At 40.3% G+C, this 27165-nt stretch overlaps 1 protein-coding gene across 7 annotated transcripts in view; it reads right to left on the minus strand.

The window, feature by feature from the left end:
- The window catches only part of CALD1 (caldesmon 1), a 247997-nt gene that overhangs the window by 55251 nt on the left and 165581 nt on the right, over positions 1-27165 (minus strand). The window contains exon 1 of one of the 7 annotated variants that reach the window (XM_021002365.1): positions 26595-26820. The exons of the other annotated variants lie outside the window; for them this stretch is intronic. Coding sequence (XP_020858024.1) covers positions 26595-26641 — 47 coding nt within the window. The 5' untranslated portion in view covers positions 26642-26820. Of the gene's footprint in view, positions 1-26594; positions 26821-27165 lie in introns of those variants that run through there. 7 annotated transcript variants of the gene reach the window in all.

Below are 27165 nucleotides of genomic sequence, written 5' to 3' on the forward strand. Positions count from 1 at the left end.
AAAATAAGATTTAAAACATAGTTGTTGTTATTATTATTTTTACCACCACCACCACCACCACCACCCCTCCTCTTCCTCCTTCTTCTCTTCCTATTGGACTGTCCTTAGGAAAAATTCTATAATTGAATAACTGAATTCTCTTTTCTTCTGTGAAAGAAAGAATATTCAAGTGAGAAAGAAAAGTGTCTGTGCTCTAATAAAATCCCAGCTTAGGAGGATATAACCACACTGTTGAAATGTCTTCTTTGATGTCAAACAGATGAGTGATTTCTGTCCATTACTCATAGTAATTCAATTCAACAAACATTTATTAAAAGTACCTATGATACTCAGGATAAGGAGGAGCCTGGCATAGTGGATAGAGGGTCAGAGTTGGAGTCAGGAAGACCTGAGATGAAATATGCTCCCTGGATGCTTGTGAACATATTTTTAGTACTCAGATATGCCACATATGGTAAGATTATGCGATGTTGTGGAAAGAACACTGGCTTTGGAGTTCAAAGACCTGGGTTTGAATCCTGTTTCTGCCATTTAATACTGGAGTGACCTAGGGCAAGTCACTTTATTTCTCTGGGTCTCAGTTTCCTAATCTGTAAAATGGGAGGATTAGATTAGATGGCCTCTGTGGTTTTTTCCAGTGCTGACATTCCATGGTCTAAATAAATTCACAGCCCGGGACATAACTGTTTAACAAGGTCAAAAAAATCAAGGTAAGACTAAATAGAAGTAAATTGCTTACACTTAGCATCTTGTGGTTTCTTTCCTGACTACTCACTTCGTCTCCTACCTACCCTGATTCTTTTAGTCAATTGTCTCCTGTCCAATCCAACTGTACTCTCCCTAGCCATGGGCCCACTTTTCCTGACTCTACCTCTTTTTAAAATGCTATGCCTATATAACTAGAAAGACACAGTGTAGGGGAAATACACAGAAGGTTGGTCCTGGAGGGAGGAAAAAAAACAGTTCAAATCCTGCCTCTGACACATACTATCTATGTGACCATGAGCAAGTCACTTTATCTCGCAGTGTCCCAGACAATTCTCTAAAACTATAACTTATAGATCAGTAGCTGATCTGTAATGGAGTCTCCATGCCAGAAGTTCCTTATGGAAATAAAACTGTACCAATGAAATTATAGTTCTTAGATTTGAACCAACATAACCCTTAGCTATAATTTTTAGTGTGAAATATTATGCATTGGAAAGTGTACACATCTCAAATGAGAAGAAGTCTTTATGTGATTAGACTTAGTGTGCACCAAAAATTCTGTATTAATTACCTAAAAGGTCTTAATTTCCCATTTGGGTCTCCAGAGTCCCTCTCAGTCTCCACAATATGCAATGGTACATCCGCAGGAACCATGAAGGGCAGAAAAGTCTCCCTTAGGTCATCTACATTTTCTAAGGCATCAGCCCACCCCATTAATTACTTCTCTATCACCACATTCTCCATTAAGAGACAAATGAGCATACTTTTCTAGTATTCGAATCCAATTCAACAAAGATTCAGTAAATGAAGTAGTTTCGGTCATGAAGGTTTTATATTTTATTGGAGGGTTGTAAAGACCTTCCCACATATGCATTCACAGGTTTGACAGTTAGCTCTTGGTTTGTGGGAGAAGAATTGAAACTGTTATTAATAAAGAAACTAGGATGAACATTTTGGATGCCTTAATTCCTTTAGGTCATCAATTAAGTGGCCCAATTTTCCATATTCAATAGCCCAATCAGTAAAAGAACATCATACTGGGAACTGGTTTCTAGTCCATGCTCTACCACTAGAAAATACTATTAACAATTTACATTTATATAGCATTTTAACGTTTCCAAAGCACTTTCCTCACAATGGCCCTGTAATTTAGGTATTTCAAGTATCATCCCTATCTTACAGAAGAGCAAACTGAGATCCAGATAGGTTTAAATGACTTGCCTATGGTATCTAATCCAGGATTTGAACCCACAGGTATCCTTATTCCAGGTGCTACATTGTGCTATCTGATATAGAGTGCTATGTAACTACAATCACACAGAGCAGGGATGGAAACCTAGGTCATCTGATCCTCAGGCCAGCATTTTCCCCCTGTGCTCCAGTGAGGCCCTGCCTCTTCACTTGGTATGCTTCCACTCAACCTCATTCCAACCAGAAGTTGCATGTGACTAGGCTGAACAGTAACTGATATTAACTGCTCCTATTCAGAGGTGAGGTGCTAGGGATTGAGATCCTAAAGTACAAGAACACTTATATCTGTCCCATTTGGGTGAACTGAAGGCTTCTGAGAGGCATCAAAGCCACCAGGACCCCAGATTTCACACTGACTTAATATCATAGGACTTAGAGCTAGAAGAGTAATTAGAAGTTCCTTTAGTCCAATGCCTTTATTGTATAGAGAGAACAGCTGTGGCCCAGAGAGAAGTGACTTACCCAAGTACTATATAATCAGTAGACTGAAGAGTCAGGTTTGAACCCAGGTCTTTTGACTCCAGATACAGTGCTCCATTGTGCCACAAAGCCATTCTCTCTGTGGGTCTGATAACTGCTGCAATTTGGGCACCATTTGGTAAATGAATTCTTTAGACACAACCCAGGGGCCAGTAAGAGTAATGAGTTTTCAGAAAGTGTGCTGTTTACTCCCAATCCAGGCTAGGGACAAATTCATCCTAACCAATAACTATGGGAATGTTAGCATTTTTAAGTGAGGAGAAAAAAAAAAGTTCTGAAAGGGGAATGTATGAATGTGGAAGAATTAATGAGAACTTCAGATGCTCCCAGAGGAGTAAGTAGATACGCTATGTCCCAGGGATCCTGAGTAGAATGCAGAGTTCCTTGGGGGAAGAAAAGGAAGATCTAAACTCCCTAAAACATTAAGTCCTCGCTGTTTAATCTGTTGTCTGTAAACAAGTGAATACTTCCTCTGCACCTGGACTCCAAAGGTTCCTTTAACTATGTTAGCTGTCTGCCAAAGGGTCTTTATGCAAGTGTTTGCCATGTCACCAAACTCGAGTAACTGCTGGGACAAAGAGATGGTGGGAAAGACCTTGGACTAGGGACTTGTACTGGAAAATCACTTCTTCTATCTTTGCTAAGTAGATATAGCTTCAACACAAGTTGTGAGTCTGTGCTCCTCCTTGCCTTTGCAGGGTAGAAGAGACACACACCCCAACTAAAGAGTGTAAGTGGCTCAGGGCTGTATAGAGTTTAACTCACATATGATTACGTGAACAGGTTAAGACAAGTTGGGTTGGGGAGTGGGGAGGAAGAAAGGAGAATATCTATCCTTATTCTGAGTCTCTGAACAATACTGACCAGGGAGGGACACCAAAAAAGGATAGGAAAAGTCTGGTAGGGAGTGAATGCACTAGGGCTCAAGTAGATTTTAAACCCTCTTTATGGGTTTAAAAAAAGTGCCTTGTGTATAGATAGCTAGGAAGCGGTGAGGATTTTTATCTATTAGAAGTTTTATTATTTGTACAAAGTCCAAACGATGGATACTAAGTAAAACCTAGTTAGGATTTTACTGGATCCCAAATCTTCTGCAAACATTTAGTCACATTACACAAATATTTATTAAATATCTTCTAGAGAGTTGCTGACAAGGTATCTGTAGTACAGTGGAAAGAGTTCTAGATTGGCCGTCAGAAGACCTGGGCTCAAATTCCAGCTTTGCCAATTACTAACTATGTGACCTTGGGCAACTTGCCCACCTTCTCTGGGCCTCAGTTTCTTCATCTGCAAAATGAAGGAGTTAAAATAGATGACTCTTAAGGTGTCTGCTAAACTAAGATTCTATGATTTGTTCATTAGGAAATGAGTTATTTTTTGTTATCTTCACTGTATCATCATCATCATCATCATCATTGCTTGCCATAGGATCTCCTTAAATAATCTACTGAAGTATAAAGAAGTTGTGATATATGCTGGGGAAGAGAGTACCCACATTTATGAAATCATGGCTCCTGGAAGTGTTGAACTCTTTCTTGCTGTTGTCATTCAGTTGTGTCTGACTCTTTGTGACCATATGGGCCATATTGTCTATGGCATTTTTGTGGCACCAAGATACTGGAATGGTTTGCCATTTCCTTCTCCAGTGGATTAAGGCAAACAGAGGTTAAGTAACTTGCTCAGGGTCATACAGCTATTAAGTGTCTGAGGAAGATGAGTCTTCCTGATTCCAGGACTGGCACTCTATTTATTGTACCACCTTGCTGCCCCAATGGAATATTATCAGTTTGTAAGAAAAGTTCAAAATTGCATTTGGAAAGAGTTACAGAAACTAAGGAAGAATGAGTTAAACAGAGATAAGAAATATTACACAATGACTTTGTTGTTAGTAATTGTGTCCAACTCTTTGTGTCCTCATTTGGGGTTTTCTTGGAAAATATATTGGAGTGGTTTGCCATTTTCTTCTCCAGCTCATTTTACAGATGAGGAAACTGAGGCCAACAGGGTTAAATGACTTGCCCAGGGTCACACAGCTAGCAAGTGTCTGAGGCTGTTTTGAAGTCAGGTCTTCCTGACTCCAGGACCAATACTCTTATCCACTGAGCCACCTACTTGCCTTGAACTCTATAATTGTTGGAATCTACTAATTGCAAAACACTGGAGTAGAGGCAGAGGAAGACCCCAAATGCAAAGACTTCAAGTGACTGACAAATCAAGTTTATTTTAGCAAAGAGGGAGAGTGAATTACCTTCCAAAAACCTCATTTTTCTCCTAGGAATAATTGGTCCTGGGTCTTAACACAAGTGTTATACTCAAAAGGAAGGAAAAATCCGTTGCCTATCCATCACATAAAAGTTGCTTCCAATCCACACTTGTCAAACATCTCCAACCAAATGTCAGATGTTGTTTACTTTTTGCATTAATAAAACATCCCCATTGGCAAGAGTCCTAGAATCAGGCATGAAACAAACATTAACAGATGAGGAAAACAGGCACTAGAAAACATGCAAAATGATTTAACAAGGGCAGTAAATAATAAGTGCACAGCATTCGGATAGCCTTTCTGTCTCCCCTTCCACCCTCTTGTGGCCCACTCCCCTCAGTCTTTCCTCTTTTGAATGATAACCACTAACAATTGTAAACTGAAGCAGGAGGGGAGTACAAAGGAGAGCTGGAATGAATATTTCTCTTCAAAGCTCTGCTGTTACCAGTAAATTCAACTGGATTGATCAGAGTTCACATTTTCTAGAACTTGAAGGTTTACAAAGCATTCTTCCTACAGTATTTTGTCTGAATTTCCTAGCTCTGTCACCAATAGACTGGTTCAAGTGCCGTTTCCCCCGTTTTATAGGGGAGTCAAGTGAAGCTCTGAGAGGACTTGCCCACATTTTCATTTTGGGAGATGGGACCTGAAGCCAGGCTGCCTTACTCCAGAACCAGAGATCTAGAATGATCTGCCTTCTGACAGTATAGCTCTGGTATTACTGCTCCCTGAGCTTGGTATATTCTCTGCTCTGTACTCCACCACACTCTCTGCTCATTCTACCTGAAGCAACATGGCAGTAGGACTCCAAGAAGTAGTTCTCTCTTTATGGATTTAAAAAAGTGCCTTAGGTATAGACAGTTAGGAAGTGATGCTTGATGATATGGAAAATAAATCGGTCATTATGTGTGGTGAAAAGAACACCAAGACTGACTCTGGAAATAGAGGGTCTGGGTTCAAATCCTCTTTTTGACTCTTACTAGTGCCTAGGTGACCATGGGCAAGTCACTTATTCTCACTAGGTCTCACTTTCCCCATCTGTAAAAGGAGGGGTTTGCACAAGACGGCCTCTGCGGTCACTCAGTTCTGAAATTGTAATCCCATGATCCTACTCTTCATTTGACATGTGACCTTAGGCAAACCATCTGAACTCTTTGCATCTAAGCTTCTTCCTCTAGAAAGTGAAAGAGCTGGGCTGGATTATCTATATGGTACTTCAAATATTTTATGATTCTAAGAGAGCGTTTGGTAAAGGTATGGATGAAGGATTGAGAGTGGTGGATTGTACGATTAGTATTTTAATGGAATTCCAAAAAGCCCAATTTTTCTCCCTGACTTAAGACCCAGTAAATAGAGAATTTGGCTAACAAACATGGAGCTCATCTTCACTGTGCATTTGGGAATGTGAATTCTTCTTTCGTGCCTAATCCAGGATTTTTGCCAAACTCACAATTTCTTTTTATTGTGAAATGGTCATAAAACTTAGGCTGTATTTATGCTGGCAGATGAAGGGAAAGTGAGGCTAAAGAAGCCAGGTTCCAAACAGTATACAATACATGCTGTTTCAACCTTTCCCCTTGGAGGCCTATTCAGAGTGAAGCTTGCAACCAACTGCCTACCCGTACCAAGATGCAAACCAGCAACATTTCGCCAGTTGCTAAGGACTCAAGTTCATTTGACCATCCATATATCAACATAATCTAAAAGGCCCAAATAAGCATCTCGGGGAAACATTTGGGAATTTCTATTGCCATGTCCTATTTTTAAAAAAATGGTACAGAATGGTATAGTGGAGAAAACTCTGATTTTGGAATCAGAAGACCTAGGTTTAAATTCCAGACACCTGTGTGTCTTTGGACAAATCTCTTACTTTTCTTCTGTAAAATGAAAGGGTTGGTAGACTATTCCTCATTAGCCAGGGATGGAACAGAGCATTCATAAAGAGTTGTTGCACCATAAAGATGACTGCAACATTGTTCAGACCAAATGATACCATAGTATGTTTGGAGAGATCAAACCAAAAGGCTAGCTTCTATTCAGCCTCTTCATGTATCAAGATTAGCTTGTATAGTCACCTGCCCCCAGCCGCAAGCCCCAAGCCTAACTTAGTATAAATCAAATCTCTATAAAACCAGACCGAAAGACCAAGTATTAGGGGCAAAAATCTCCACCAGGACTAAATCTGATTCTATTTCCCTTCTTTGTATTCCCACCACTTAGGCCAGTGCCTGGAACATTGCAGATATTTAATAAAGGCTTTGTTGACTTCCTGACTGAATGCTTATATACAACTTTGGGAGGATCTGGCTCTTTGAATTAGGCTGTTGTAGTTCAAATTGGACTTCAGACCCTGGGCAAGTCACTTAACCTCTATTTGCCTCAGTTTCCTCATCTGTAAAGTAGGGATAATAATAACACTTGCCTCCCACGGGTGTCACAAAGAACAAACGAGATAATGACAGCAAAGTACTTAATACAGTGCATGGCACATAGTAAGCACTATATAAACATTAACCATTTTTGTTTTTATCATTGTTATTAGAAATTTACATTCCCTTTCAAAAGACTTTGGTTATAGCACTGACCTTCTGTGCTATGTAAGATGTATAGTAGGACTCAACTCTATGCTATCAGAATGCCAGGTATCTTACTACAGAAAGAAAAGGTGTTTTAAAATACAAAAACAAGATACACTACCAAGCCTTGAAGCAAAGGGATTAGAAACCTGTAGCTAATTAAAATGAACCACCAGCCAAGGGACAGTGGCATTCCAAACATGTGCCCTGAAACTGTACATGGCATGTAGAATATTGCTAATTCAAATCACTGCATTGTGTCAACACAGTGGCTTTTCCCTACAGCCTTAAGATAGACAGCCCTAATACAGAGATTGATTCCAACATGATTTGTGTGCTAATGGATTTCTATAACAGGCCCACCCCTCTCTGTCCCTCCAGAAAACAAACACAGAAAACAACCCAAAACATGTCATCTAGCACTGGGCTCCCTCTGCTTTCATTTGTCTAAAGTGGGGGAAACAAAAGGTTCAATATTCATTTCCCCTCTTCCCAAATGCACCTGGTGACATTCCCTTTCAGTCACATTGGCACCTCTCTCCTTCTGCAGGAAGCACTAGGTCACTCAGAGAGAAGCCTTCAGGGGTATTATTTCTAGCTCCACAGGTCGGAGGGATCACTGCCAGTACTGCACAGAACCCTATTGTTGTGTGATTACTAGTCTAACAACTCCAGAGCCTTTAACATGAAATCCATCCATGCATCTGACACCTCACTGGCTCACCTACCACCCTCTTACACAGAAGCTTGTTGAAATGTAATAATAGCTGATGGCAAGAGGAAGATTCTTCATAGATGGAGGCAAGAAATGGAAAATAAAAGGCCACATCCTGGATGCTGGGGCCTTTGAGAAGACCATTCATTCTTGAAGGTGAACTAGGAACCAGCTTGGACCAGTGAGGCCAACACCCTCTCTTACTGGAAAAGAAAATTAGAACATGTGTTCTACTCATGGTAGATTATCATTCTATACCAAAGAAACTTTTACTAGATTTTTGTTAAAGATGGAAGACACCTTAGAAATCACTTAGTATAGTTCTCTTATTTTACAATTGAGGAAACTGATGTTCCAGTTAGGGTCGAAATAGTAAAATGACTTATTCCATGTCACACAGAGATGTAACTAGGAATTTTTTCATCCAAGTTAAAAAAAAAACCAAACAAACCCAAATCAGTTGGAGGGGCTATGGTGGTAGTGCCAGGGAAAAGTATGCCCCTTGGTATGTCAGAACCCTGGGCCAAAGCCTCATTCCCCCATCCCGAGTTCCTACAGGGTGGGGCCATCTCCACTGGGCCTGATCTTTATCTCGCCACTGGACCCAGATGGCTCTAGAAGACAGAGTGAGGCTGGTGACTCTGCACAGCCCTCCCTCACTTCAATCCAACTCACTCGCCAGTCATGGCATCACCTTCCTGATGCCAGGGTCCTCTTCTAAGAACGAAGGACAAACGACAACAACAACTTCCTGCAATGTGATAATGCTTAGAGAAGGCTGGCAAATCGGACTGAAGGCAGAGTGCCTTTGGCAGGAGGAGGACGGTGTGCCACGAGGGAGACTGAGCCTCTTTTCCAAACAGAGAAGAAAGATAGGAATGAAATTTAATTTTGCCCTGATAATCAATTACTGCTCCAGTAGGCTAGTTAGCACCTCAGTGGCCTGGAGGACTTACTATAGCTTTAGCTGTATTTGACATTAGACTCCAAGACCTAGGAAACATAAGGCTAGTTAAGTCTAATGTAGACATGGTCAGTAAGGGAAAGGAAGTCGGGTCAAGTCCAAGGACAGTAATGCTTCTCGGGAAGCCCTCCAAGTTAACACACTGTGTCTAGCTTCTATTTTCACTTCATGTTCCAGCTGCTTCGTTTTACTTCTCAGCCCTCCCAGTGCTCACATCCCATCAAAGAAATAAAACATTGAGTCCAGCTACTCACTATCAAGGGCTCCATAAATCCTAGTAACAAAAGGAGACTTAACTTCAGCAAATCCTACAAATCGTTTTGAACAGTAGGCTTGCAGAGGACCCTTTGTGAATAATCCAACACAGCTTTCCATTTTTCAGAATGTAATATTTTCCGTGTCACTCTCCTCCCTTCCCTACCCTTACTCCTAAGGCCCCTCCGCTGCCTGCAAGGTTAAGCAATCCTTTCATCCTAATAGGTCATATCTCTGTGTCTGAGTTCCAGTGGAGTGCCCCTGGTTGGGAGATTTGGGAGAGGCCTTAGAATTAAAAAAATCTTTAAAGATGAAAGTCCTTTAGGGATTATCATTTTACAGGTAAGGAAACAGAGACACAGAGAATGGGAGAGAATTGCCCAAGTCCACAGACATGCTGAGCAGTTAGTTGGCTGGGACTAGTAATAATAACGGGCATTTCTATAATACTTTAAGCTGGAGGCAATTAGGTGGTGCAGTGGATAGAGGGTTGGGCCTGGAGTCAGGAAGACCTGAGTTCAAATTCAGCCTCAGACACTCACTTAAGGTATATGACTTTGGGCAAGTCACAACCCTGTTTGCTTCAATTTCCTCATCTGTAAAATAAGCTGGAGAAGGAAATGGTAAAAGTACTCTAGTATCTCTGCCAAGAAAACCCCATATGGGGCCACAAAGAGTTGGAATCAACAAAATTGTATTTAAAAGTTAGCCAAGTGCTTTATATACAATTTGATCTCCCATTTAGAGGTAGGTACCGCAGATATATTATTTTACCAACAAAATGGAATTATTTTATATATGCATTTTACCAACAGAACTGAGGCTCAAGGAGATTAAGGAATTTAACCTCACATGGTTACCCAGCTAGTAACTGCTAGAGATGGCACCGGGTGCCTGGTCTTCCTAGATCCAAGTCTGGCACTCACTCTGTCTTCTAAAGGATACTTGCCTATTAGAACACAGGGCTCCTGACTTCTGGTCTAGTATTCCATGTTGTTTGGAGGCTTCTGGTTGAGTCTTGTTCTAAGATTACATGCGAGAGAATTTTTTAGAATTTCCAAGTTGGAAGAGATCTCGGTGGCTACCTAGTTCAATCCAAAGCTCTGGAATCCTGAACAAAACCATCTTGTGAATTTAGACCCCCAATTAATTTCTTCCCACTATTATAAATCAAATGAAATGTAACCCAGGAAAGCTTTCTCAATTAAGCTTTCTTTTAAGATTCAGATCAAATTCCTCCTCCTTCATGAAGTTTTCCTAGATCACTGCAGGGTTCTTACTCTTTTTTTTTTTTTTGGCAGTGGGATAAATTTACTCCCTTCTCAGGACATTTTAAAATTATGCCTATGATAAAATATGTAGGATTACAAAGAACACCCATTACATTAAAATATGGTTAGCAAAATAATTTTTAAAAATTCACCAACCTCAAGTTAGGAACTCCTGCATCTAGCACAGAACAATCTCTCTTTTGCATTCTGATAGAACTTATGGTCTGCACCACTCATTTAACAATTAATAATGTGATAGTTGTGTTTCTTTATGAAAAGTTATTTCTCTTGGGTGTAACTTTGTTTTTTCATGCTTATATCCTATCTCTATAACTAGTTTATAAATCCTTTGAGGGCAAGTTAGATTCATGATTACAGCTATCCATAGACAACCAAATTCTTTCAGTATTCTAGGTCACCCATATCTCATTATCATCTACTCTAAACAAACAGTTTCTGTTTCTGTATTAAAAGACAGACTGCAAATGAGTGCTACTTTCCCTTCCTCAATCCATATTTTCTATTTTAATTATTCTTGGAAGTATTACTGAGTTTGAAATTATTTAGCATCTAGTTAGGACTGGAATTGAATAGATTCTCGAAGCATCCTAGGTCTGATAACATGAAAAAGAGGGTGTGTGTGTGTGTGTGTGTGCGCGTGTGTGTCTCCTATCCCTTCTGGGATTTAGCTCCATCAATTATCTCCACTTCTGCATCTTTACAGCTTGTATCTCTGATGGCTTTTTCCCTTTTGCCTACAAACATGCTCTGCTAATATAAAAACAAACCAAAAACACCCTTCCTTTGACCCTCCTACCCCAGCAAGTTAATGTGATCTCCTTGAACTTTGTTTTACCACTAAATTGCTGAAGGATAGTCTACATTCAGTTTTTTGCTTTTGCAAGCTGTAGTTTTTTTCTGTTTCTTCTTTCACAACATGACTAATATGGAAATATGTTTTACATGATTGCACATACATAACCTTTATTAAATTGCTTACCGTCTTAGGGATGGAGGGGGGAAGAGAGGAATGAAGAAAATTCGGAACTCAAAGTTTTATAAAAAATGAATGTAAAAATTGTATGTACATGTAGTTGGAAAAAATAAAATACTATTTTTTTTTAAAAAGGGATAGTCTACATTCACTGCCTCCATGTCTTGACTACCCACTCACTTTAAGTCTTAGCAATGTTCACTCACCCTTGTCTCAAAGTTCAGTGTTTCTGCTCACTGGGACAAGAGAAATTCTAAGTTGGTTAATGGAAGCAAAGAAATGGAATTAGGGTTAGGGTCAGAAATGGAATGGGCTGCCTTGTGAGGTGCTGAAGCATACAAGCAGAACTTGAATGAGTGTTCCTCAGGGATTTTGCACTGGAGATTACCATAGAAAGTAGGTTATTGTACTGGATATTCAATTAATCAGCCAACTGACATTGATTAAATGCCTACTACGTGGTAGGCACTGTACTAAGGGCTGGGGATATAAAAAGAGGCAAAAGACAGTCCCTTCCCACAAGGAGTTTATAATCTAATGAATGATCTCTAAGGACCCTTCCAAGAGGTTCTCTGATCCTGTGAGGCAAGCTATGGACAAATGCCTTGTCTTGAGAGTGTGTAGCCTTGGTTTTCTTCCAGTGCCATAGTCTTCTCCTCATTGTTACTGGTTAGAATCAGTCTAGCAGTAAGGGGTTGGCAGTCCAGTGAGATTGGAGAAGGAGAAAAAAATTGAGGATGATACAGTTGGAAGCAGCCCAGAACCACGAGAAGAATGCTGAATTTGGAGTTAGAGGACATTAGTTTAAATCCCAGTTTTGCACTTATTCCCTATGTGACTGAACCTCATCCATAAATTGAGAGAATTGGGCTAAATGATTTTTAAGATTCTTTCCAGAGAGATAATGACAACACTTTCCTCTTTCCTCTATCCGTCTCTGGCTAAGAGGTTATTTCAATGGTAATTGATTACTAGTAACAATCTTTTTCACCAGTAATTTTTTGCAATCCTAAACAATTTTAATCCCTGAGCCGGAGCATAAAACCTTGAAATGCTAGCCAATGCATTCAACTTTTTTAAAAAATTAATTTTCTTTCATGCTGCTTCTTGTGCTTAAGGGGTTCCATTGCAACTAGACATAGGTCATAGCTCTATAATTTGGGCTACTGGAATTGTTCTAGTTTCCTACAGGTCATCTTAACAGTTGTAATGAGATCACTTTTTGACTTCATTTCTTTGTCAATACTCAGGGGTTGAAGTTAAACTAGCCAATGTGAATTAATGTTTGACTATTCTTCTGACCACTGATGATGACCTGAGCAATTATTTCCATTTGAATACTTATTTACTTAACTTACCTCTTTCGTAGGCTATCTCAGTGACCTAGCAGATGAGCAGTGTCTTTTCCTGCTTCTCTAAAGGAATCTTCCTCACTCTACCAGCTTACCCTGCCTTTGCTGTATCCCCATTTCCCTCAGTGTACTCCCTCATACTCTTATGAAGCTAAGGGTGGGCCCTTGGCCAGCTGTGGGGTATGTGGGAAGTAAAGACTTCAAAACCGGTAAAAGATACTAAGAGAAACTCTCCTCCAGTTAACTCACACCACTGATTTTGAGGTTCTTCTGCCAGACTGATAACGTGGTCGTTTCAGTGTATCCATGGGATGTCCAAAGGAACACGTAACATGCTGTACTAGAACTACTCGTGTGGTCATCTGTTTCCCCTCACCCCCTTCACATATAGATCTAGCTCTAAAGTCCATCCATTCATCAAACATTCAATAAGATCTACTATGTACAAGATGCTATGTGTCATGCTGGAGATATAAACATACAAATGGAATAGTTCCTGACCTCAAGGAACTTACATCCCACCCAGAAAGCACAACAGGGATGCCGATCAGAAGCAGCATGGTGCAGTGGGAGGCATTTTGGTTTTTGAATCCCAATCCTGTCCCTTCTTACCTGTATGTCTCCTCCCCCTCCCTCAATCGACACTGACAATCAGTTGACAAATCTTATAATTTCTATCTCCGTACCATCTTTCATATTTGTCTCCTTTCCACTTGCACAACCACCAACCCAGTTAAGGCCCTCATCACCTTTTGCCAGGACTCTTTCAGTTGCTTTAACTAATTGGTCTCTTCATCCCAATTCCCTCCCCTCTCGAGTCCATCTGCTACAGTGATTTCCAAAGCACAGTTCTGACCATGTCACCCCCCTGATCAATAAACTCTAGTGGCTCCCTATTACCTCCAGAATTCAGTACAAATTCCTCTTTTGGTCATTTAAAGCCTTTTACCACCTGGCTCCAACCCCACCTCCTCAGTTTTATTTTATAATTTATATTATAATTATAAATATCTAATTTATAATATAGTGTGCTTAAGGAAACACACCAAGTGGGCATCAGTAGGAACTGGTCTTTTTGCTGTTCCTCATATGTGACATTCCATCTCTCATCTCACAATTTTTACACGTCTCCCATGTTTGGAGTGAACTCTTTTCTCAGGTTGCCTCTCAGAAACCCTCCAACACTGTGGATTACACGTCCTGATCTCCACCCAATGCCTTTATAGAAAGTGTTCCTGAGATGTTTACTTCCCCGGTTGTGTCCCTTATGGTAATAAGACCAGCTGGGCTGCCTCCAGTCTTTTCCCACTCCTGTTTGTCCTCCACTCAGCTGCCAAAGTGATGTTCTTAATGTAGAGGTCTGACTATGGAATCCCTTACTCAGTAAAATCCAGTGGCCCTTATTACCTACAAGATATAATATAAAATCCTCTGTTCGCCATTTAAAGCCCTTTACAATCTGGGCCCTTCTTGCCTTTCCAGGATTCTTACACCTTACTTCAGTCATGTACACCATATTTCTATAACATTGCCCTTCAGGCTGCTGCTCTCACTCACTAGTTTATCTCTCATCTCTGTGCCTTATCTCTGGCTGCCTCCCATGGTCTCCTTCCTCACCTCTACCTCCTGGCCTCCTCTGCCTTTGTCAAGGCTTAGCTCGCATCCTACCATCTACAAGAAGCCTTCTCAAAAAAACTTCTCCCATTGGTAGTGACTTCCTTTTGAGATTATTATACACATATACACATTATACATACATATATCTATGCATATGTGTGTGTATATACACACACAGGCAGCTAGGTGAAACAGTGGATAGAGTGTTGGGCTTAGAGTTAGGAAGATCTGAGTTCAAATTCAGCCTCAGATACTACTAGGTGTGTGACCCTGGGGAAGTCACTTCAGCCTCAGTTTCCTCATCTGCAAAATGGGGACCATAGCCTAAAAGTACTATATGAATGCTAAGTTATTATTAGCTCTGGTGTATCTCATATTCACCTAGTTATTTGCTTGATATTTATATTTCATATATACATATTTATGTACATGTTGTCTTCTCATTAGAATATAAGCTCTTTGAGGGCAGGGCCAGCTTTTTTTTGCACAGCTCCTGGTACATAATGAGTGCTTAATAAATGGGCCTGAACGCATTCAATAGATCTGAAAGTGAGTCAAGATCTATGAGACCTTTGCAACAATGACCAGGGCAACTAAGATGGAGAAAACAGGGCGACAGATCTCTGTTGATTGGCTGTGAACCAAGGTGGGCATTTTTTTCTTCTCATGTACATTCTAAGTTCATAACATACAAGACTATTTTCAGATCTATGATTGGCTTACAATATAAGAAAAAACAAAGAGATTGAATTAAATCAAAAGTGATTGGGGTGCATATTCAAAAAACAGGAAAGCCGTATAATGTCATTTCTCTCCACTATGGTATGATTATGCTTCTCCTTCTCTCCCCAGCCCCAAGTGCTTTGACAAAGTTTAGGGCCCTGGACTTCGAATCTCAGAAACCTGGGTTAAAAAACCAGATACTTACTATATATAAAAAAGTCAGATACTTACTATTCTATAAAAGTCATTTAAGCTCCTTGGCTCTCAGTTTCCTCATCTGTAATAGGGGAATTGAACTTGATGAATTTTGATGTTTCTTCCAATTCTAGATCTCTGATTTTATTCATTAGATACTAAAAATTCAAACATGTGTCTAACAGCTGATTTCACTCAGAAGTACCATTCTGTCACTAAGAATAGATCAACCTCAATAAACCCACGAATCTATTAAGAAACCTGTTTAACTTCATCCTGTCTTCCTTTCTTTCCTGGCTTTGAAATGTAAGAATGGCTAAAGGTCTGGCCATTGGTGAAATGAGGCAGCAAAATGGTGGGTGGGATAACTCAGTCAGAGGAAAAAGCTGGCATGAACAGAGAATTCAGAAAGAAGGGCAGCCAGACGGGATGCATGCCTTTAAAACTGTAGTTTCAAGTCACTAAGAAAACAGTGAGGAGACAAAGAACTTATAGAGTCCCAAAGCCCTAGATAGCAGGAAAGACTGCTAAGTTTGAGGAGAAGCTATGAGCCAGATGGGGGCATTTTAGAGTGCATAGCAGCAGCGAGGTAGCTCAGTGGACAGAATGCCAGTCCAGGAGTCAGGAAGACTCATGTTCCTAAGTTCAAATCTGGCCTCAGATACTTACTAGCTGTGTGACCCTGGGCAAGTCACTTAACCCTGTTTGCCTCAGTTTTGTCATCTGTAAAATGAGCTGGAAAAGGAAATAGTAAACCACTCTAGTATCTTTGCCAAGAAAACCCCAAATGGAGTCATGGAGAGTCAGACACCACTGAAAACTGACTCAACAACAGCAGAGTATTCAGAGTAGTGTTAACGTGGTAATTAGCACCTTTCTTCTAAATAGCTGTTTTGGGCTTAGTAGCTAGTAGAGAAATGGGTCCACCAAGGGAGAAAGAAAAATTCAAAAGCAAACACAGGATCAGTATTTATTAATAGCTAAGTGACAAGGTAATTAATGTTTACCAGTGGAGAGGAGAAGTTACTAATAAATATTCTACTCTAAACAGAAAGCAATCAAGCATACTGGACTCAGTGTGAAAGACTTGGAAATAAATCTCATGATTTCTACTTGTGTAATTCTGAAAAAAATCACTCCATTTCTCTGAGCTTTGGTTTCCTCATTTGTAAAATGAGGGGGTTGGACTTTAATGACTTCTAAGGTTTCTTCTAGCTTTAAATCAATCAGTGATCCTATGATCTTATTCCTTCCCAAAAAGCAAAAATTAAAACTTGTGTGAGCATACTGAAAGACATATTCTAGCCCTACTTTTCTTGGATGCTCAAGCCTTAAGTCAACCTTACGCTTTGCCTTTGCTACCTAAAGCAGACCTCACTGGTCACTTGGGGGCAGTTACCTAGGTATAGCCATTGTCCCTTGGAGGAAAAAATAAAACAAAATAACTTCTATGAGACCTGTCTTATAATCTTAACCTTCTCTTTTTTTGTGTGCATGGTAGAAACATCATACCACAAAGAATCCTCATCTTTCCTTAGCATGTACAATCTGTGTCATGATGAAATTTTTATGGCTTAGCTAAACATCTGCAAAAAAAAAAATTACCAAAAAACCAGCCTGCCTGACAGTCTGTTCTATGGGATTTGAACTGTAAAAGAGACAAACTATGCCGGGAGTCAGCCAAACCAAAGAAATACCTGCCAAACCACACCTTATCCTTCTCAATCAGCAAAAATATTATCCACTGCCTGACTCCTCTTACTTCACCAATAAGGGCTCATTTATTCCCTTATTAGGACACTGGCAGTGAAGAGAAAGACTGGCCATGCATGATGGCCCCAAGAGGGGCTTCAACAGCATGTACTGCTCATCAAGCAAAAAGAGAAGCAGCTCATGGACACAGAAGGGAGGGGACTGGAAAAATTAGAGCCTCATCCAATGGAGGACAATCCATGTGGTATAGGCCACAATTATGGCTTTGTAAAGAAAAGAAAAAAAAATAAACCAAAGCACTAATATACTTTTTTTTTTTAAAAAATGCATTTTTAGGAAGGGTGTTTTTGAAGCTTTACTTGGAAATTCAGTTCAGAGAAGGCTTCAATTAAGAGTGGAGAGGGAATTGATTGTAGGGAGGCCAACATCCATTTGGCTTGGGTTACTGGGTTAGATGGGGCTGAATTCAACTGGTCTTCACCAATCCTAAACAGCCTTGAAACAGATTCTCTCCCTGATGTGGGTCATCATAGTATCAGCAAACGAACCAGTTCTCTTTGGACTTCTGGGTAGATTATAAGAACTATATCTATGGCTATGGCTTCCCCCCATATTCCCTTTACCCTCATCCTGTGCCCTTGGCTTACATTCATATCTCTCTCCCTCAACCCTAACCCATCAGCTAGACTGTATCTTTCATTATTATTTTTAAATCAGTGTTTTAGTTTTTCCTTCTTCCATCACTACTGTTTCCCAAATGGACCTTTGTCTATGCAACTTAAGGTATTATAAGTCCTTTCTTAATCCCTTTGGGGCTGTGTCCAGGGCACCCTTTTTCCCCATCCCTAGTCGCACTACTCTGTTCCAAAGAACTCCAGGATTGAGGTGCTTTCAGAGCTATCTCTTAAGTTCAAGCCTATCCTAAACTGGACCATCAAACTCTTGTGTCTCCTCAAAGCCCTCTTGGATCATGGCTATTCTAGATTTGATCCCTAGGAATCACTCTTTCCACCTAGCTAGCTGTTAGACAAGCCTCTAGAGGAGGGATTCTTAACCAAGGGGTCCACAGATAGATTTCAGGGGATTTGTGAACTTGAACAGGGAAAAATTACATCTTTATTTTCACCAACTCTAACTGAAATTTATAATTTCTTTCAATTATTTAAAAATATGACTCTGAGAAGGAGTCCATAAAGGGATCCATGATACAGGCAAAAAAGTTAGGAACTCCTGCTCTGGAGATATGTGGGAGGACTCTCAGGGAAATTGAAAGCAGGGCCTGTTCTGTCCTGTTTCTGCTGGGGCTTCCAGGTTACAAATTCCCCATTTTAACGAGGATAGAAATTTAAACGTGATAGTCATTGCCAATTGAAAGTGAAATAGAATATAAAATGGGTAATGAATAGAATGAAATGGACAAGATAACCCTGACTGAGAAAAAAGGGAGGAAGGAAAGAGTAAAGAAACAGGTAATATAAAATGATGGGGCATTTGGTCATCTCACTTTGGATGATTAATACAGATAAAGGAATAATTTACAAGTGAGGGTTAAACATTAAAATTCTTTAAAAATTAAGTTTGGGTGGTTTTCTTTGAATGTATATAAAAGGTCGTGTGACAAGAATAATAGGAAGGAGAGCTGTGCATGCATAATCACTTAGAGGTTGGTGATTGGTAAAAAAAAAAACCTCACCATTTGTAACAGGAGTTTATTGAGTGTGCATGCGTGGCGGGGGTGGGGGGGGCATGGCACATACACTTTAGGAAAATTGCTTTGGCAGCTGAATAGATAGATGGTGGAAGAGCCTTGGAAGGAGAGACTTGATTCAGGGATATCAACAGGAAGTTATGGCAATAGCCCAGGCTCGAGGTGATGAGGACCTGCACCAGGGTGACTGTTGACCGTTGTTCTGTCTCCTTTAAGAAGGCTTAGGGGCTTCCCTTTATAGGTTTGCAATAGCCTAATTATCAGTGTCTGCTGAGTCAGTGAATCTTGCTGCATTCAAGTTACTACATTCAATAGTAATGGTGAGTAAGGTACTCCTGTGGGGCCCCATTACTTTCAGGATCAAGGCATTTAAAGCCTTTCACAAATTAGACCCTTCCTCCCTTTCCGGTCTTCTTATACCTTACTTTCCTCTTTGTGTTGCTCTTCAGTCGTTTTTCATTCACATCTCACTCTTCATGACCCCATTTGGGGTTTTCTTGGCAAAGATACTGGAGTGGCTTGCCATGTGCTTCTCCAGCTCTTTTTACAGATGAGGAGACTGAGGCAAACAGGGTTAAGTGACTTGCCCAGGGTCACACAGTAAGTATCCGAGGCCAGAACTGACCTCAGGAAGATAAATCTTTCTGACTCCAGGCTGTATTCACTGTACATCTAGTTGCTCCTCCCTCTGAAATTACCTTCCATTAATACTATATATATATTTTTTACTATATACATTTATTTGTATGCTGTCTTCACCATTATTTTTTGTCTTTTCTGGACCTCCAATACTTAGCACAGGATCTGGCAAAATAAATGCTTGTTGACCGACTAGCAATCACCAAGGATTCCTCTCTGTCACTTTTTTGGATGAATCTTGGAAGAAAGTATAGTTTCGGTGTATGTGAGTTATTGACTATATTCAAGCTGAGTATAAATAATGAGAACCGAAGAGAGGTTCTTTACTTTAAACATCCTGTGGAATTTGGAGGGGAAGAGGGCGAGAACTGGATAGAATGTTCTTTCTGCCCAAAGAATCTCAAACATCTTGTCATTGATAATAACAAGACTAGATAGGGCCAAGAGATGCCAACACTCCAGGGCAAACTATTTATCTCCGGACATTGTCTCCACGGTCCATTTGTCTTATTAAGTATTTAACTTCCATCAGTCTATACTAAGTATAGTTAGGCTTAGCTATTTATAACTAGAGAAGTCAGACCTTTCCATGACTAGGGAGACATATTTCCTGGTCATCAGGAAGAAATAATTTCACACTAGCCCCCTCCAGAGTACTTTGATTTTGTATCCTTGGATGGGTTTACATGCAGTCCGAGTTGCAATAGTAATACTAGTAGCAATAAATATAACAATAATAGCTAGCATTTATATGGTACCTTAAGGTTGACAAAGGACTTTAGAAATAGCTCATTTTATCCCCACAACAACCTTGTAAGGTTGGTGTTATTATTATTTCCAATTTACAGATGAGGGAACTGAGGCAGATAGGTTAAATTACTCGTCCAAAGTCACACAGTAAATGCCAGTGGTGGAATTTGAATTCAGGTCATCCCGACTACAGTCCAGTGGTCTATCCATTGCACCACCTAGCTGCTTCAAAATCCGACCAGAAAAATGACTAAATCAGAGCCTGAGGTCCTAGGCATGATTCTTAGTTGTAACATTCATCTGCAAGTTTCTAAGACATACTAATGTTTTGGGTTACCAGGCAACTGGTCAAAGAAAGACATATCCTCATTTCCTCCCTCACATTTTCCAGCTGGCCAGAATTTTAAATATACTTAATGCTCGTTGATTTGTTAATTAGGAATAAAAATTCATGTAAAATTACTTGAAATTTTATAGTGCTCAGTTTCAAGATCAAATGATTCTAATTTGCTTCCAAGTGGCATTTTTGGATGGCTTCTATCTTTTTTTTGGGTTGATCTTTTGACTTTTTTCATTCCTTTAGTGGCAGCAGAGAATATGTCTAATTAATCTTACAGATGGCCCTTCAACACTATCTGACATCATGTGTAATGGGTAAACATATACTGTAATATGTGCTGTTGTATATCATTGCTGATGAAATCTAATGTTTAATTAGTCGTGTCCTCCATTTTCTCTCCTTGCTGTTCTCCTGGTACTCCTCTGATGTCTGGTAACCATATGTAGGAGAGACCTAGGACCTACTGCCCTGCAACCTAGAGAAAGCCTGGAGAGTGAAAGCATTCCTCTACATCCCATGGGAAATGGGAAGAGCATGGTTCTCACTGTGGAGGCCATTCCATCTTCTGCATGGTAGGTGCCTTTCTGAGGTCCACCTGCAGGGATTTACCTAAACTCAGTCTTCCAGCCCACAGGTCCAAGAAAGTCAGACTTGCAGATTGACTATGTTATATAGATTTCAGGTTACATGAAGTTAGCCACTGTCATCTAGAGTACCTAGCATGGGGGAATATTATACTCCAAGAGCAAAAGTGACCAAAAAGAAAATTGCCTCCTTCTGATCAGAGAACCTAGAAATAGTGGTTTTGTATTGTTAGCACAGAGATACTTTTTTAATAGTTTTTCTCCCCTCTTCTGTTCCATAGAGGAAAAAAAGAAAAAGACTGAAGAGTTGGATACCAGAACAGGCAAGCTAAGTTCTTTCCTTAAAATGTCAGACAGAAGAGTTGGTATTTTATGTTATGTGCTCGAAAAAGAAAAGATGCCAAAGGTCAACAGAGGCAAGTGGGAGTCAATTTAATATCATGTTAGCCTTATACCTGGAGAGTAAGGTTACCACAAGCCCTGGGAGGGTTTAAACTCTGAAGTAGGATTCAATGAGAACTGAAAAAGAACATTCGAATTAAATTCTGAATCTAATATAAGGGTTGTAATAAAATGATAAGAGAACATCCTAAGTTTTTACTTTATTAAAAATAAATAATACAATAATAATCTACTTTTCTCTGAAGTACAGTGGATAGAGTGTTGGGCCTGGAATCAGGAGGACTTATCTTCCTGAGTTAAAATCTGACCTCAGACACTTACTAGCTGTGTGACCTTGGGGAAGTCACTTAACCCTGTTTGACTCAATTTCCTCATCTGTAAAATAAGCTAGAGAAGGAAATGGCTAAACACTCCAGTATCTCTGCCAAGGAAATTCCAAATGGGGTCACAAAGAGTATGACATGACTGAAAAATAATTGAACAATAACAACAACAAACTTATTATGTTCAAAGAACTGTGCCATTCTCTGAAGATAAAAATACAAAAGAGAAAAAGTATCCCAAGGGACCTTATATTTACTGAGGGGATACTAAAAGACCATAGGTACGCAATATAAAATATGTCAAAAATAAACACAACACGACTGAGTGTGAAGCTCCAAAAGGGCTAAGGAGGGAATCAGGGAAGGTCTCTTGAAGGGAATGGTGTTTGGAGCACTGAAGGGGGGCAAAGGTTTCAGGAGGCAGAAGTGGGGAGGAAGAACATTTCAGGTTTGAGGGATAGCCTGAGCAAAAATAGGGAGGTAGGAGATGGACTTTTATGTACTAAGAATAGCTCACAGGCCAGACTGGCTGGAATGTAGGCTACATATGGAATGGAATAATGAGTAATCAGTTTGGAAAGAAGCTGGAGCCAGATTGTGAAGGGCTTAAAATGTCAGACAGAAGAGTTGGTATTTTATGTTAGAGGCAATAGGGAGCCATTGAAACTTCTTCAGTAGGGAAAGGGTCAGACCCTTTAGTAATATCAATTGGGCAGCTATGTGGAAGATGAATCAGAGAAGATGGATTCAAGGATACCACTTAGGAGGTTATTACAATTGTTCAGGTGAGAGGTGATGAAGACCCGATTTGGAGTGGTGGGAGTGGAGGGGAGAAGAGAATGAGGGTGACAGATGTTATCGAAGTAGACAACAAAATCTGGCAACTGCTTGGCGATGGGGAGTAAAGAGACAAGGGAGATTCCTAAGTGGTGAACCTGGTGACTGAATGAATGACGATGACCTCAACAGAAACCAGAAGTTGGGAGGAGGGGTTGGTTGGGGGTGGGGAGGAGAGAAGGATAAGGAGTTCTATTTTAGTTCTATTCTAGTTTGAAATGCCTGTGGGACATTCAAGGGGAGACGTCTAGCAGGCAGTTGAAGATACAGGATTGGAACTCAGGAGAGAAATGAGAGCTAGATATGTTCATTTGGGAGTCACCTGCATGAAGATGACATCGGAATCAGGGGCAGCTGATGAGATCACCAAGAGAGAACATAGAAAGAGAAGGAAAGAGGAGCCAGACCAGAACTGTGGAGTGTACCCACAGTTGTGCACATGGGGGTTGGAGTGGCAGGTGGGGAGGCAACATATGTGAGAATCCTACAAAGCAGACAAAGAATAGATCAGAGAGGAATGAAAAGAATCATATCATCCAGAAGGAGGTGGCGGTCAAGTGTCAAATGATGCCGAGAAGGCAAGAAATATGAAAAATGAGAAAAGATTGCTGAGTTTAATGATGAAGAGATCACTGGTGATCATGGAAGGAGCAGTTTCAGTCAGATGGTGTAGATGGAAGCCAATTTCAAAAGGGCTGAGATGTGAGTAGGTGAAAAACTTGAGGTAAAGGAATACAGAGAGTTCCCCCCTCTCTGCTCCTCCCCATAATTTGCCTGTGAAAAGGAAGAGAGCTATGGGAAGATAGCTTGAAGATCAGGATAGTAGAGTCAAGGGAAGTTTTTTTTTCTTTTTATAAAGATGTTAGAAAATGGGCATTTGAAGTGGAAAGCTACCAAAATTATATTCTGACCCTAGCAAAAAAATGGCGCTTGTCAGAAAGCCTCATGGTGAAGAGAGAAATAAAAAAATACATAAAAAGCAGACAAAAACTACAAAAACATGGTAGTTGGAAACCAGTTAGTGTAGGAGCAAATAGTCCTATAAAACTCAATAGCTCCTGAGGATACCACTTGTTATTACTAATTCCACTCCTCTCACCCAACGTTCACAATCACAGCTAAGTTATTAAGGAAAGTTTAAGTTACGTTGAGAATGCCCTTTTAAACAGGCCACAAGAGTACATTTTGGAAAGTTTTCCATAAAAATCGTTATAACTAAAGAAGAGTTTCAGTATTTGAAGTAGGCTTGTTATCTGAAAGCTTTACTTATGAGAAATACTTCTTTCCCTGTAAATGTCAGATAAGTATGGTTTTATTGTGCTTACTGCTTCAGATCTCAACAGACCTGTTTCATTTCTAAAGAACCATATTAAAGTTACTCCTCTAACATGGGCCAGTGGTATGATAGGGCAGCCAAAAACAGCTAATGCTTAGGTTACTTTAGACTTATTGTTTTTGTTGTTTGTCCTTCATTCTCAAAGAGGACCACGACATCAGGAACGTGATGCTACGACTTGCAAGTGAATTGGATTTAAGTGAGGCAGGGCTGTGCAAAGGCATCAGCCTCATTTTCTCCTCTGGAGCCATCTGGCTTCAGACATATAGATCAGGATGACTGGAGATGGCCCCCCTACCTTAGGCTACATTAAGCAGGACTAGGGAGGTTATAGTTTTACTGTGTTTTGCCAGGGTCAGACCACTACTGTGTTCAGTTCCAGGCACCATATTTCAAGAAGGACATTGATCAGTTGAAGCACATCCAGAGGACAGACAAGCAGGAACATTGAGATGATGCCAGATGGACATGAGAGGAAGAAACTAGGGATGTCTAACCTGGAGAAGAGAAGACCTATGAGGAACAGCATGACTCTCTTGAAAAATCTGAAAGCCTGTGGAAGACAGATTAGATTTATTCTGCTTGGCTCCAGAGATCAGAAATGGGAGTGAAGGACAGAAATGAGAAACAGGCAAAATCAGGCTTGACAAAAGGAAAGACTTCCCCAAAACAACAGCTGCCTGCAAATAGAATGGGCTGCCCTGGCAGGTATATGCCTCCCCATTGAAAATCTTCCAACAGAGACCAGATGACCACTTGTCAATTGCATTGCAGAGGTAATTCCTCTTCAGGTATGGGTTGAACTAGATGTCCTGTGAAGTTCCTTCCAACTCTGGATTCACAAGGAGATTTCTTTTTGGGGGGGAGGGGATGCTTTTGTCCTCCAATGGGAAAATAGAATAGATGATTCTGAAGGATTCTTGGAGCCAAAGTATTAAAGACATGTAGTGTCCTTCAAAGTTTCTTCTGTTACATGAATACTGTAGCTTTTAAATGTTTTCTTAAATCATCATGCCACTTAAAAGCCTGTTTCTTCACTAAGAATGCTGCTCTTCGCTGGTTAAAGCAATAAGTATTTAGCCTTGAACCTAAATACAGTGTATCTCAAATTTCAACTCTGTCCTTTTCCCCATCTAGAGAAATATGGAAACCCATGTCTTTGGGGCTCATTATTGAAGAGAATTAGATAGAAGTGCCATTATTAGCAGCTTGTTATCCTGGACAAAGTACCTCTCAATGATCTTCCCATAAACTTACTAGTCAGCCCAGCAATTATTAAATGCTTACTAGGTGCTAGGTACTGTGCTAATATCTCAAAATTCTATGGCATTCAACAGCCAGTTTATACACACCTACAATAATAGCAAAGCTTTTATGTAGGTCTTAGCATTCAAAAAGGTTAATATTCTCCATATCAAATATTGCCAAACTCTTTTTATACTGTTAAGACTGAGGTAAATCTTACAGGAAGGCAGGAGAACATAGAACTCAGGAAGCAAGGTGCCCATTGTAGACTAATACTACCTTCAAGGCAAAGAGATCTATTCATTGTACCTGAGTGCACTTTTACTGCAACAATTCCCCAAAGTTATGGGCAAGAGCGCTAGACTTGGAGTTAGGAAGACCCGAGTGCAAATCCTTCCTCAGACAATTATTAGTTGAACCTGTTTTGTCCTCTGTAAATGGGAGGTGAGGCTAAATGGCCTTAATACTCCCTAAAATGAAGGAGTTGGACTAGATGACCTCTTAAGGGTCCTTCCAGCTCCTCATCTATGATCCTTTGATCATAGTCTAGTGCTTGTCTTGCTGTCTTTCTAGAGTTACGTTTCACGTGAGCTTTAATTGTTTTGTTCACTGCCGTGCAACAAACCTTTCGACATGGAGCCAGAAAACTTGGGTTCTAGTGCTGACTTTTCCACTATCCATGTGGCTTTCAGCACGTCATTGAATTACCTAGCTTCTGTTTGCTCTTATGTCTAACAAGGTTGTTGGACTAACTGCCCTCTGTGGCACTTTCTAGCTCCAATATTCCATGCCTCCATAATTCTCTAACCTTGGAGCCTGCTGTCTGAACAATTCCCTCCCTGATCAATATCATATGTTCTTAACTCTTCCTACCCTTTTCAGATAGCATGTATAATGGAGGCTTTTTGCTGTTTACTCTGAGGATTGGGCAATAAATGACCTCGATGAAATCTGTGTCCTGTAAAGTGATCACTCTGAACCGAGGGACTGGGTTTAAATTAACTGCAGGCTTTTTGTACAATTTGTTTTGTTTTGTTTTTAATCTTAGAATGCTGATCTGTAATGTATAACATCTCTAAAGAAGCATGCCCCTAAAATACGACAATGAGCCCACCTCTGATCATGTATTACAAGGCACAACAAGATGGGAACAAGGAAAATAAGAGATGGTAGAACACATATGGCATTTAGACCAAGTTTTGTATAGTTTTAGAACTTACAGTAACTTATTGACTTCTTACCCCCTCCAGGTTTCTACTACTCTTCCAAACCTCCCTTCCCCCAACCCCATTACTCAAAATTCACTGCAGAGAAGCAATAGGGGCAAAAAATCAAGACAAAGTAAGCACTCACTGAGAGAGACTGGATAGGCTCCGTCTTCCCTGCGATCTGCTGAGCATGTCTACAGCCGAAAATCAGTGGTAGCTGCTGCCAGGTTCAGTGGGGGACTGGACAAGTCGTTAGGGTGTGGAATGGGACAGGAAGAATGTCATTTTCGTTTCAGTCCTAATGGAGTTTGCAGGATGCTCTCCTGTTCACCCTATGTATTAACATTCGGTCTGCCCCTGTGACGAAAGTCTGAGCTTGTCCTCTGCCAAATCTACTCCTCCCAACCCTTCCCCTCTGCATATGATCATCAGAGAGCGGATTGTTATTTTTTTTACTGTAATCTCTCTAATAGAAGCCCTTATTTTTTGTACCTCAAAGGCCCCCATATTTCTTCAAGTTTCCCAAGAATACTACTACCAGATAGGAGTATTACAGCGAGGACTTGAAATGCTTACCAACAAATAACTCCTATTTCAGAGTCAGTAACCATTCAAGGGAGTTTTAAATGCAGATCTACTCAAAATTTTCTGAACATTGCTGATCATGGTCAACATTTAACATACATACACACACACACACACACACACACACACAC

This window comes from Phascolarctos cinereus, unplaced genomic scaffold (assembly GCF_003287225.1).
Source record: "Phascolarctos cinereus isolate Bilbo 61053 unplaced genomic scaffold, phaCin_HiC Scaffold_1;HRSCAF=81, whole genome shotgun sequence".
NCBI classification, from domain to species: domain Eukaryota; kingdom Metazoa; phylum Chordata; class Mammalia; order Diprotodontia; family Phascolarctidae; genus Phascolarctos; species Phascolarctos cinereus.